At 38.2% G+C, this 12,545-nt stretch overlaps 2 protein-coding genes across 3 annotated transcripts in view; both read left to right on the top strand.

Moving 5' to 3' along the window:
* Nucleotides 1-448: 448 nt before the first annotated feature.
* soul4 (heme-binding protein soul4) lies at nt 449-9,859 on the top strand. Its single transcript, XM_053635407.1, has 6 exons — nt 449-565; nt 2,641-2,823; nt 4,599-4,684; nt 6,257-6,398; nt 6,496-6,679; nt 7,836-9,859. Exons 2-6 carry the CDS (start codon nt 2,664-2,666, stop codon nt 8,008-8,010), a joined length of 747 nt encoding a protein of 248 aa, XP_053491382.1. The 5' UTR covers nt 449-565; nt 2,641-2,663; the 3' UTR covers nt 8,011-9,859.
* Nucleotides 9,860-10,264: 405 nt separating this feature from the next.
* The window catches only part of ptk7a (protein tyrosine kinase 7a), a 42,614-nt gene continuing 40,333 nt past the window's right edge, over nt 10,265-12,545 (top strand). For both annotated transcript variants that reach the window (XM_053634900.1, XM_053634899.1), the window contains exon 1: nt 10,265-11,798. In XM_053634900.1, the coding sequence (XP_053490875.1) occupies nt 11,708-11,798 (91 nt within the window). In that variant the 5' untranslated portion in view covers nt 10,265-11,707. The remainder of the gene's footprint in view (nt 11,799-12,545) is intronic.

Below are 12,545 nucleotides of genomic sequence, written 5' to 3'. Positions count from 1 at the left end.
GTTCAGAAAGGAGGATCCACCAGCGTGGATCTCGAAATGTGAAGGATCTGGAGAGATTCTGTATGGAGGAATGGTCTCAGATCCCTTGCCTTGTATTCTCCAACCTCATCAGGCATTATAGGAGAAGACTCAGAGATGTTATCTTGGCAAAGGGAGGTAGCCCCAAAAAAAAGTAGTAAAAAGCGCTATACAAATAAAATTGAATTGTGTGTGTGTGTGTGTTTGTATTTTTGGAAATGTATTAGCATTGCTTGAACCTGCATTATGTGAAATACAAAATGAAAGAACACTTTTAGACTAACTAGCTTTTTGTCAAATAAATAAAGAAAGTGAGGTGAATACCCGTCTGATAACATGTTAATTATTTTTCGTGTGATAATCTGATCAGACAAAAATCAAAACAGCTTGCATTTATTGTTCATACTGCTTCTCTCTTTCACTCATCTTCACTGAAAGTGGAGACGGAGGTCACGTGACCGCCGAACTGCATTACCGCAGACGGTGCAGCGCGAGACGGACAGAACAACCGCAGCTGCAGCTTCACTCTTCTCTCTTCCTGATCCTGGTGAGTGTTTACTGTTTATTACACTGTACTGTGTGTGTGTGTGTGTGTGTGAGTGACTTAGTGTGTGGCTTAGTGTGTATAGCTTAGTGTGTATATATTAACACTAGGCTGCGTTGTAGCTGCAATTTAACTCGCTGTTGTTGTGCTTTTAATGTCATTGTTTACATATTAATGTACAGTGATATTAAATAAATGACAATAAAATGCCGACTGGACTTCTAGAGACATTCATGCACCGATGTAAACACATGTTTATTTTGGTGTGCTGTGGAAGAAACGCGCATTTTCTATCATGTACTGTGTTTCCTGCTGGTTGACCTACTTTCTTGGAGCTGAAGCTCTGGGTGGAATGAGGGAGAAAACACGGTGTCCTCAGGCTTTAATCCCATTTCAGGGTGAGGAATTACTCTACCGTGCAATCTGTCACTTCTAATCAACTTATTTACTCCTTTTAAACACAGCTGACTCGTTAATACTCAAGTGAAAATGTTTTATTTGACTGACAATGGGCTGAGAGGTTTATTATTTATTAACTAGCCTTTTAAAATAGAATAATTGAGAAAGCCTAACAAGATTATATTGCAGTATCACTATGACAAGCACATTATGGTTGTTTTGCATGAAAAAGTTTAGGTTTGCCATAGTGTGTATTCTTATATGATCATTAATATTGCGTTGAGAACTTTGGCAGACGCTCCTTTGAGTTAACCAGTCATTCCCTTTTCTTATTTTTTGTGTGTGACTGACATGGAACATCTTAACAAACTTGCATAAATGAAAGAAATTAGGCCTAATAGTCAGAGGATAGTTATTTTTTTGGAGCTTGGAAGCTGAGAAAATGATGTGAATATGAATTTTGTAATTTTTTTTTTCCAGGTGTATATTGAATAAATTACATAAAGTAAATTTTTACATATAATGTTACATATTTAACATATAATGCAAATTTACAGTTTATGGTTGTGAGGGTTTTTTTTTTTTTAATCATAGAACCCTAATTTAAAAAAAAAGTAAATATCAAAAATAAAGATTTGATGTAAATATGTTTTCTAAATATTTGAGTAGAACATAAAAACATTATTTGTTTGATCCCAGATGCTTCACCTTTGGCCTAATTTACATAAAATATGTATTTTGGATAATTAAATTTTTGAGATTTTTTAAATTAGATTTTACAGTTCTTTCTTTTATTTATTTTTTTTAAACCTTAAATGTAACTTCGAATTTGAGTTTTTTAAAGGCAAATCTCACCCCTAATCAAAACTAAGAAAAAAAAGATTGCAAAAATGTATGTTAATTTAATACACCGCACAAAATGTATTCTGTTTTATGTGATAATTCAAATATATGAAATTTCATATTCAAATACTTTTGCCAGCTTCCAAGCTCCATATCTCTACTACTTGCGATATGAATAGCAATTGCAGTGAAAACCTTGCCATGCCTCCTTCTTCACCCATACAGCTTCGGCCAGCTCTGTAAAAACTACAGATGCCTTGTGTATTGCCTGTCTAATGGAGACTAAGGCATACAGCAGCTCTTATTCTATACTGTGATTTTTCCTGGATTTCCCCCTTGAGTATTGGAGTTTAGAACCAACACGGGTATATATGAGCACAAATTTAAGTTACAACATGGGTGTGTGCTTGCAGTGCGTAGGTCGGGCGTTGTCATTCGCATTCCCATAGTGTTTATACTCGACAGGGCATAAAACGTGTATGTGTAACGAGTAGAGGTGGGATGAGAAAAGTGTGTTAATTAAAATTGACCTTTGATCTAGCAGGTTTTTCTTCATCTTTAAGGGTGGAAAATCTTGAAATCACTCTTCTTTTTATGAAGGTCTGGCCTGAGAGAGTTCCATAGAAGGTTGTTCGATGAGCAGGAGTCAACAATAGGCCTTATATTTAAAGTAATACAGGTTATTTCCCGGAGTATATGTGACAGCTAGACTACTGCTTGTTTGAGCAAGATTTGCATTCATGTCTGTCACTAATTTCCTCCTTTGTAAACAATCTAAATGTGTGTAAATTAGCCTACTTTTTTTCTGAAAACCTGTGTGCCTTGCTCTATTTCAGGTCACACTGCAAATTTGGCAAAAATGGCTCTTATCTCTTTTGAAGATCTTGCTGAACTGGATGATGAGCAGTTAGATGATGAAGTCCCTGAAAACTCCCAGCCAGCAGATGAGGAGGAAGAGGAAAGGCTGCTTGCTCACTGGCAGGCTGTGGGGCGGACACATCAGGTCACCGTCCCAAGAGGTACAGTTTCTGAATGTAGGGTTTTATTTTCAGTTGATGAACTGGTTCCTTGTTCATTTGTTCAACAAGCTGTAAGGCTGTCAGTAATATTTTAGCTTCGTACCTATTTGGATATCACGTATGTGCAGCAGCTGGGAAAGATGGTAAAATAAATCCTATTAAAAACAGTCTTGTTGCTAACTGATAGCTAACCTTAGACTGCAAACATTTACTGTATATGAAGTGTGTAGTACAAAACTGTGGTTTTCTTCTCATAATTTATTAGGATGGTATTTAAATCATTACATTTATTATTTATATTTTTTTATATCATTCTTGTATATAATTCTTATGTAGGAATTGTTAGTATTCTATACAACCACCATCATGAATATTATATAGTGAACCACTGATACAGCATTATTAATCTACCCCAAAGATCCCATAATATTGAAGTCAATATAGTTTACATTTTTAATTATAAATACAATTTGTGAAGTTCTGATTTCATAAGGATTTATCCCCATTGGTATGAAATCTGTGAATTAGTTATGGTGCATAACCTTTAAATTTGCCTAGTTCTTGTGCAATCATGTTTTTGTTTTTTTTGGGCCAACTATATTGATTTTCCTCCCATTTCAATATTATGGGTTATTTTTTTGTAGATTCCCACAATATAATCCTATTTAGGTCCATTTCATGTCTAGGGTGTAACACTACAAAATGTGGAAAAGGGGGAATACTTATGCAAGCCACTGTCTCTTTTAATCTCACATTTTTTCCACATTGATAGTGAAGTTCAGAATCATGAATGTAAGAGAATAGTTTGGCCAGAAATTACATTTACATAACTTCCTCTTTACCCTAACTGCTTCTTTAGTATTGTTTTGAACTCAAGGCTAATGTAGCTAACAAGAAAGCGTATTCTTTTGGCATTAGGCAAACTGCAGGCCTAACAAGCTCGCCTCAAGCTATTTTGAGTTTCGAGCTAACCATAATTGAGGCCATCTTGAAGAAAGACTCACTTTCTTCTTCAGTACATAGTTTGGTATCATGCCAGAGAGGTGTCTAATTCAGGCAGGAAGTGTGAATCTTAGAAGTGCATTAGAAGTGATTGTGAATAACAGCATCATTCCAAAGCACAAAATCTAACTTTTAGTACTAGTTTGCGACAGTGTGTTAGAATTGTAGCTCATGTGCTAAACTATAGAAGCAAATGGCAGACACCAAATATATCTTAGTTGATCATCTACATTAGGGGAAAAGTAGTGTCGATTTCATTTCTGTCTGAGCTAATCCTTGGGGCGGCTATATAGCTAAATCCGCTAACATGTTTTTCTTCCGTGTAATTGCTGATACACAGTACTGTATTGAGAATTGAAGTGCTCTATAAGGTCACTGTTTTGTCTGTGGAGATATTGTACTCCCAGTTTCTCTACTGCATTCAGATGATCTGTGGCATTGGGCACATTGAAAACATTTATGTGTCCTCAGTTCTACAGGCTTGTATGCCATATAAGAGAAATAGGTTCAATCAATGCCTCAATAAAACATAACAGGCTTAAAACACCAAATTAATTACTTGGTAGAGGTTGTATGTATATTATTAGTACATTCCACACAGCTCTTAGCACAATGCATGTGCAATGAGTTTGGCTTTAGATGGTTGCTACAACATTTAGCTCCGTAAGCTCAGTACCTCTAATCAAATCACGACCAGTCAGTGAAAGATTTTAGATACGTCATTAAAATCAAGCTCAACTGACACTCTGTGTGTTTTTTGTATTTCCCCCCAGAGATGACTGGTCCAATTATGGAGATGACGAGGAGGAATGAGGAAGTGGAACAGGTTCCTTTTGTCACCATATCAACACATGAAAAGGTATAAGTTAGTCCCAAATATATGCATTTTAAAGATCTAGCCTTACGACTACATCTAGTGATAGTGACATGAGGTCACTGTCAATGGCTTCTGCATGTGTTGTCTAGTGTTTCTCAATCGAATATTAGCTAAGTTAGCTAGAAAAGTTCATCTACAATCATTAGATCCCTAGACCGAATGTAAAAGTGTTAACAGAGAGAGAAACAATTCTACCTGGAATACTTAGGACCTTAGATAAACTATGTAGGACCATAACACCATAAATGTGCTAGAAAGAACCTTTTTAAGGTTGCATAAGAAATAACAGGTCACCTTAAATTATGGATATTAAACCACATGATAACTCATTACAACATAAAAACAGGGCGAAGAATCCTTGGAGCAAAGGGTACATGGATTGTTCTCTTGAAAAAGACAATTCTTTAATGTTGGTTGGCTGTATGACAGCAGTATTTATTGCAAATTCATACATGTCATACATTACACAGCACATGCACAGGGAAGGTATCCAAGTGATAGTCACTGGCCATGGAGGTTATCTTGTATTCACAGAAGCACAGTAACATATCATATATAACTAGCATTTTGAAGGGCTTTGAGGTAAATGCTTTTCATCACTTGAGTTTGGAACCTGCCTGCAAATGGCTGCCATGGTGCTCCTCTTCTGAAACGCACTTTATACAGTAGGCTTCATCACTTGATTACAGAATTGTCTTTGTGCAGTGGGTTGATGCTGATTAGGATGGAATTCGACAGCGTCCGGATCACACCACGCACTTAAACATCCACAGAATTAAAGACAACACCTCAAACGTTTTCAGAAATCTCATCAGACCAATTGAGGGTGTCATGACGTGATTAAATCTGGATTTTTCATTTATACAAAAAAGCATTTTAATGAAATACAGAAATTGTTCCCCTGCTATAGTTTTCTGTTCTCTCACAGGTTTTAGTCATGGAATGGCAAAATGTAGTGGTGGAAGTGGCCGAGATGCACTGGGGGGACTCTAGTTGGGGAGGTGTTTTGTTTTTTGTTTTTTTTTAGTTGGGGGTTGGGGTGAGGTGAGGATGGGGCGTGTTTAGTGTCCTCGGAGTCATCTCGTAATCGTCTCGGCTTAGTCATGGAAAAAAGGTCATCGACAAACATTTTTCGTTGGCAATATTAACACTAGTGTAAACGGTTTGTATTTTGGCCAAACCAAGCAAAAGATTCCCGTGAAATGTTGAAGTTTTGATAACACTGTTGTTCTTCATACTCATGTTGATAAATGCCATTCACCCATAAATTATCAAGCATCTGTATGGCACAGTTTATTTTTATTTAGTGATGCCTACAAAACTCCATAAAAGGTCACAGACCTGAAAGTGTATTGTGCAGTAAATCTTCCAGTAATGCAGCTCAGCCATTACAGCGTGAGTCCCTTATATGTACATTTACATGAACTCAGGAGCTCTTGTAGGATACAAATGTACTGCCTTTGTTATGCTAGGAATGGATACAAATGCAACTGTCTGATTACTTTGTGTGTGTGTGTGTGTGTGTGTGTGTGTGCGCGTGTGTGTGTGTTTTAGCTAGGTGAGGTGATATATGAGGAGCGGGTGTATCCACCAGGTAAATGGGCCTGTGTCACTGTTGGAGAAAAGCTGTATGAGCAGAGCATCTCTATGGGCTTCATGAAACTCATGCGTTTCATCTGCAAGGAGAACTCGGCTGGTATGTAACACAAATCACAGCAGGGACACTCTATGACTAATGAACAATATGCTGTATACCTTCAAACCTAACATTTCCTGGGTAACGATTTCTGCAGGTCGTTACTTGGGCATGACCGTGCCTGTGGTGAATGGAATAAAGATTCTGGAGGACGGCAGGGGCTTCGAAAGTGAAGTCCTGACAGCTCTCTACTTGCCTGCGGAGTTTCAGGCAAACCCTCCACAGTCTGCTGACCCAGACATCACCATCGTCCACAGGGACTCGGTGCGAGTCATCACCCGGTAAGGTGCTTCCCTGCATGACTGCTCTCACTGTTAACTGCTTAAAAGTCAGGATTCATCTTGCAGTTTTTGTGTGCCTGTATGCTTGTGAAAATATCAAGATATTCTGAAATGCGTGGGAGTAATAAGTCAGTGTGACTGACAAGACTTCTGGCTTGTCTTCTGGCAACATTTCAAGATTATACAAAAAACAACCCGTTTAGAAAAAGGCTAGAGCTCTTAACCTTTACATTTACATTTTTACATTATTCATTTAGCAGACGCTTTTATCCAAAGCGACTTACAAATGAGGAAATACAAGCAAAGTGATATATCAAGCAGAGAACAATACAAGTAGTGCTACAATACAAGATTTTTAGTTTAGTTCTAGAGAGGCAGAGTGCACAGAGTAGATGTGTAAGAGCCAGAGTAAGTGCAGAATATTTTTTTTTTTAATATTGGGGGGGGTCTTTAACCATTTTTTGAAGATAGTGACCGATTCTGCTGTCTGGATTGAAGTTGGAAGTTCATTCCACCACTGAGGGACAGTCAGGAGAGTGTTGAGGTATGGAGGTGCTGTTCCAGACAAGGTCTTGTATGTGTGAGCATCAAGGCCTTGAATTTGATGTGGGCAGGTAGAGGGAGCCAGTGGAGGGAGTCGAAGAGGGTTGTGACATGGGTCCTTTTGGGCTGGTTGAAAACAAACTGTGCTGCTGCATTCTGAAACATGTGAAAGATTTTAATGGAGCTAGCTGGGAGGCCAGGGAGTAGTGCATTGCAGTAGTCCAGTTTTGAGATAACAAGAGCAGATAACAAGAGCCTGGACTAATAGCTGTGTCGCCTGTTGATATAGGGTTTGATTTTTGTGATGTTGTACAGAATGAACCTACAGGATCATGCAGTTGTTGAAATTTGGTCTATAAAGGTCAAGTTGTCACCGAAAGTCATCCCAAGGTTTCTGGCTGCTTGAGTGTGGTTGAGCCAAGCTGTACGGTGAGGTTGTCACCCATCTTCAGGAAGTCAAGTCGCATTGACTTCATATGACTACACCTTCTGCACACGTGATGAAATTTATTTCAAGGTTGACTTAAGTTTTAAAGGCAGCGTAAAGTGACTTGGATGAATAATTTTTCTTCACTGGAAAGTGTATGGTGATGCATGTATGTGCTTCCATTAGGGTTTTCTTTGGAACAACTACGGAGGAGACAATCTCACGGCAGATCAGCCTCCTGTGGGAGCTGCTGGGAACATCTGGTGACATTCATCAAGACCAATACATGGTGGCCGTTTACGAGAACCCTGGGGTGCCGTCCCGTCGAAATGAGATCTGGTTCATCTGCCGGAACCCCTGAGGGGTTACACACACACACACACACACACACACACACACACACACACACACACACACAAACAATTACAGCACCTCCCCTGTGGCACCAGAGAGAAAGACCAGGGAAGTGGGATGAATAAGACAGGACAGGGCTTAAGTACTACCAACAGTATTAACTCAGGCATCTGAGGATTTCAGTGAATATCTACAGGTCATAAAATAAAAATGTATTTTTGTATATGATAAAATATCATTTTTAATGCATAACAGGTACATGATTCCATCACAAATATTAAGTCACATATGAAGTGAGTAAGAGGAATCAGAGTGGACACAGTCCTCAGGTAGCATTTTTACATTTTAACTTCTATTAAATCTCTTCTAGACTCCAAGCCCCTCATAGTTCTTGCTGTATACCTCTTTATTTAAATTTGACAAACTGAAGATTCACCACAAGGGGGCGTTTTAGCCCAGCCTTTAGCCCAGAACCTCAATATTTCAGTTAGATTGTGGAACACGGGTTGTGTTTTTGTCTTTTGTCTACTTTGATTTCTTTTCAGGTCACATTTCATGTCATTGGACCTTTTTCTTTTCCTCCTTTGTGTATTGTCAGAACAATCTGCTATCCACAATATTTCATGTGAGAAAACTGAAAACAAATGAAATGCAGAATGTACAACTTAACTTCACTGTGTATTAATAGAAGTTACTTTACAGGTATTAGTGCACTCTACCTAAAGCTATTCCATCAGCAAGACAATCATTTCTGGTTCAAAGACGTGCTACTCATCAAACGAATGCTCTTACAAATAGTGTAGAGTTTAATGCACTAACCAGCTTTACAATAGACCAAAGGTTTATGCAACATGACAAATCAAAGCTGTTTCCACATACAGATTTTACTGTGACTGTGTATTTAAAATGTACTTGTTACTGTGCTTTTAATTATAATCAAGTATTATAAGGAAAATCTGAGTATTTTTGTACAAACACAGAAGCCTTGAGATGTATACATGGGAAAATGTATGTATTTTCTCACATATATGCCTATTAGTTTGAATAACAAGGATATTCATCGAAAACATATTTTATATATACTGTACACTGATTAATTGACTAAAAGCCAGTAGGTCTGAACATTAGGTGGACAGCATGGCCACTTTTCTGTATTAGGATGTGCTTGTTTTTCCTTTTAAGGCTAAGAGGAGTAGATCTTTTCCTACTGAATGGGACCATTAAGATGTAGATAATCTATATGACGTATGTCAAAAGAACTTGAGCATTATAAAGACATTTTACCGACCTTTAAGTAAACACTGATTTGGTAACTTAAACTTTGTCAGAATGTTCTCCAGTGTGCCACTTTCCTCATTGTGTTTGCATTTGTGTTATATTCATATATATCACATACACTTTCTACACTGATTTTATTAGAGTTGAATAGAGAACTCAAGTTTATTGTGTCTGTTAAGAAAATAAGAGACTAATGCAGTAGACATAACTGTTATAAGGTAGCTAATGTTTATTAAACTGTGGTGATGTAAATTTCATGTACTTTGGACCTTAAAATGTATGTGTTTGGGACATTAGTTGTTATTTATTCTTTACTCTGAAGAATAAAGTGCAGCTCTAATAGTCTTCTCTGATTTTAGTAGTCTATTTGTTATTGTGTGAGAAATATGATAATATAATCTGATATTTGGCATTGGGCCAATTTCTGCAAGATAAAAAAATAGAAGAGAAGCGTGTTTAAGTGTTTTCAGTGTGGTAATTTTATTTCATTTGAAAATGTATAATTTAAAAATATATTGGAACACTGTATTGACTCATACTCATGGTTGAGGTTTTGCAAAATAAAAAGTTTCACTGTGTGATGGACTGGTGTCTCATCCAGGGTGTGATAGATACCTGATCGACCATGACCTTAATCAGCAGAAAGCTATTACTGAAGAAGAATTAATGAGTCTGGCATAGTTTACTTTGCCTGAACTCACTACTTGCAAGAAAAAAATAAGACTGTGAGGCCACTTACAAATATGAACTAGCCTACAGCTCTACTATCAAGCTGATCGGAGTTCCTGAATTAACCTGGACATTGGTGTCCTTAAATTGAATTAATCTAGAATATTGTATGATAGAATTGGAATTATTCTGGTATTTGGTGTCCGAGAATTTGAATTAGGCTAAAATTTGGTATGGTACACCTGGAATTAGGATTAGTCTGGAATTTAGTGTGGTAGAATTGGAATTAGCCTGGAAATTAGCGTGGTAGAATTGTAATTAGTCTGGAATTTATAATGGTAGAATTGTAATTAGTCTGGAATTTAGCATAGTATAATTGGAATTAGTCTAGAATTTAATGTGGTAGAATTGTAATTACTCTGGAATTTATTGTTAGAATTGGAATTAGCCTGGAATTTAGCATGGTAGAATGGGAATTACTCTGAAATTTAGTGTGGTAGAATGGGAATTACTCTAGAATTTAGTGCGGTAGAATTGGAATTAGCCTGGAATTTAGTGTGGTAGAATTGGAATTAGTCTGGAATTTAGTGTGGTAGAATTGGAATTAGTCTAGAATTTAATGCGTTAGAATTGGAATTAGCTTGGAATTTAGTGTGTTAGAATTGGAATTAGTCTGGAATTTAGCATAGTAGAATTGGAATTAGTCTAGAATTTAATGTGTTAGAATTGGAATTAGCCTGGAATTTAGCATGGAAGAATTGGAATTAGTCTGGAATTTAGCATAGTAGAATTGGAATTAGTCTAGAATTTAATGTGTTAGAATTGGAATTAGTCTAGAATTTAGTGTGTTAGAATTGGAATTAGCCTGGAATTTATTGTGTTGGAATTAGTCTGGAATTTAATATGGTAGAATGGGAATTACTCTGGTATTTAGTGTGGTACAATTGATTTCAACGAGTTGAACTTGTCTTAGTCCTGGTTTCTGGTTATTCGAAATAAATAACATTTGAACAAAAACGTCGTATGGAGAGTTTAAATCTCTGAAAGGACCCGGTTTGAACGGAACAGCCTCCACCCTCCTCCCCCATCGCCCTGGGTCTAAATCCCAAATGACTCTCCTCTCCCTGGATAAGTGCACTACCTAGTGTAGGACATAATGGCTTCTACGCACTATGTAGTGCACTGTGTGTTCAATAGGCAGTTGTTTGGAATTAGACCTCTCTTCTAAACTACTACAACGCCGGAAGTTTCCCTCCACACGGGGCTCGTTTGTGGGCGGGTCTTAAGTTGTAAAGGCGGGGCTTTTTTTCTGAGACCCAAGCGGTGGGAGGCATGTAACTAACCAGATGTAACTGCACTCGAGTACAAAGTCTAGCAGTATTATTTTTGGTGACCTGTGGCGTTTTCACGGAACGAACTAAAGACGTCTGGTGCCTTGACTTGCCTGCCAAACCAGACGCAGCTGGAGGAAGGAGAGCGGAAGTGGATAGGAAACTATCCAGAGCTCCAGCGACATTCTAGGAAAGAAAGTTGGAATTAATGAAAGCAGCATGGAGCGCCTGGCACATCCCCCTGCAGATCTGTAGCTACTCTGTACCAAATCACTTCTCTGCGTTTCACTCACTGCACTTCACCTAGTCCAAAAAACAAACCACAAACAGACGTGGGGAAAAGGCAGCTGGATTATTCATCCGATCTGATCCCGACCTGTTGCTAGGTTGCTGTTGCGCCTTTTCTGCTTGGGTTCAAGTTGAAACATGAGTTGGTCGATGAAGGAGAAAGCTCACCGCCAGGAAAGCCGGACAAGCTCTGCTGCTGTGTACACAATCGGCACGCTTCTTTGGCAAGGTATGAATATGATGCATGTTATCTGGATAATCTACTTTGTTGCAAAGCAGTTTATGTGCATGTTCACTTCATTTCCAACTGCTCACGGGATTATCTTCTATCCATTGATCATTTTTGGGGGGGGACTTCTGCGATCAGACGTTATTTCATCACCTAAATCTGTAATACTATATCATATTTATAAACCTGTGTATATACCAGTGCTCTAAACGATCCAACATGGAGCAGACTCACAAGTTTGCTTGTGTTAGTGGTTTGATTTATGCAGCACCCCCCCCCCCCCCCCCCCCAAAAAAAAAACCTTCAGTCCTGCTTTTGTGCCTTATGCATTCATTATTCAGCATGCTTTTTGCATTGGCAGGGGCCCACCCTGACTACAGGCTTGTGCCTTGAAAATGACCTGACTGTAATAGTCCAACAGGGTTCAGTTGACAGTTTAGGATGTAGAAACATACTTTAGTTAGATTGAAGTGGTTAGTTCAGTCTATTGTGTGTGTCCTGTGTAATTATGCAGGATTTCCATAAGGAGTAGGTAGGTAAGTAGTGGATCCTTACCAGACTTGTGATGCATAAACAATGGAGTGGATTAAAGTTACCAGTGCAGTCTTGTGCCAAATGGTTGTCCACCAAACAAAAGAGTGATTTTGCATTAAAAGTAGTCAAGCAGCAGTTGAGGATTCCTCACATTTGCAAGATTGCGCATCATGGAAATGGACAAAACGGCATCCATCTATGGCACATTGATCT

This window comes from Ictalurus furcatus, chromosome 10 (genome assembly GCF_023375685.1).
Source record: "Ictalurus furcatus strain D&B chromosome 10, Billie_1.0, whole genome shotgun sequence".
Classification (NCBI taxonomy): domain Eukaryota; kingdom Metazoa; phylum Chordata; class Actinopteri; order Siluriformes; family Ictaluridae; genus Ictalurus; species Ictalurus furcatus.
The sequence above is the reverse complement of the archived record's forward strand: the minus strand, read 5'-3'. Positions and strand labels throughout refer to the sequence as shown.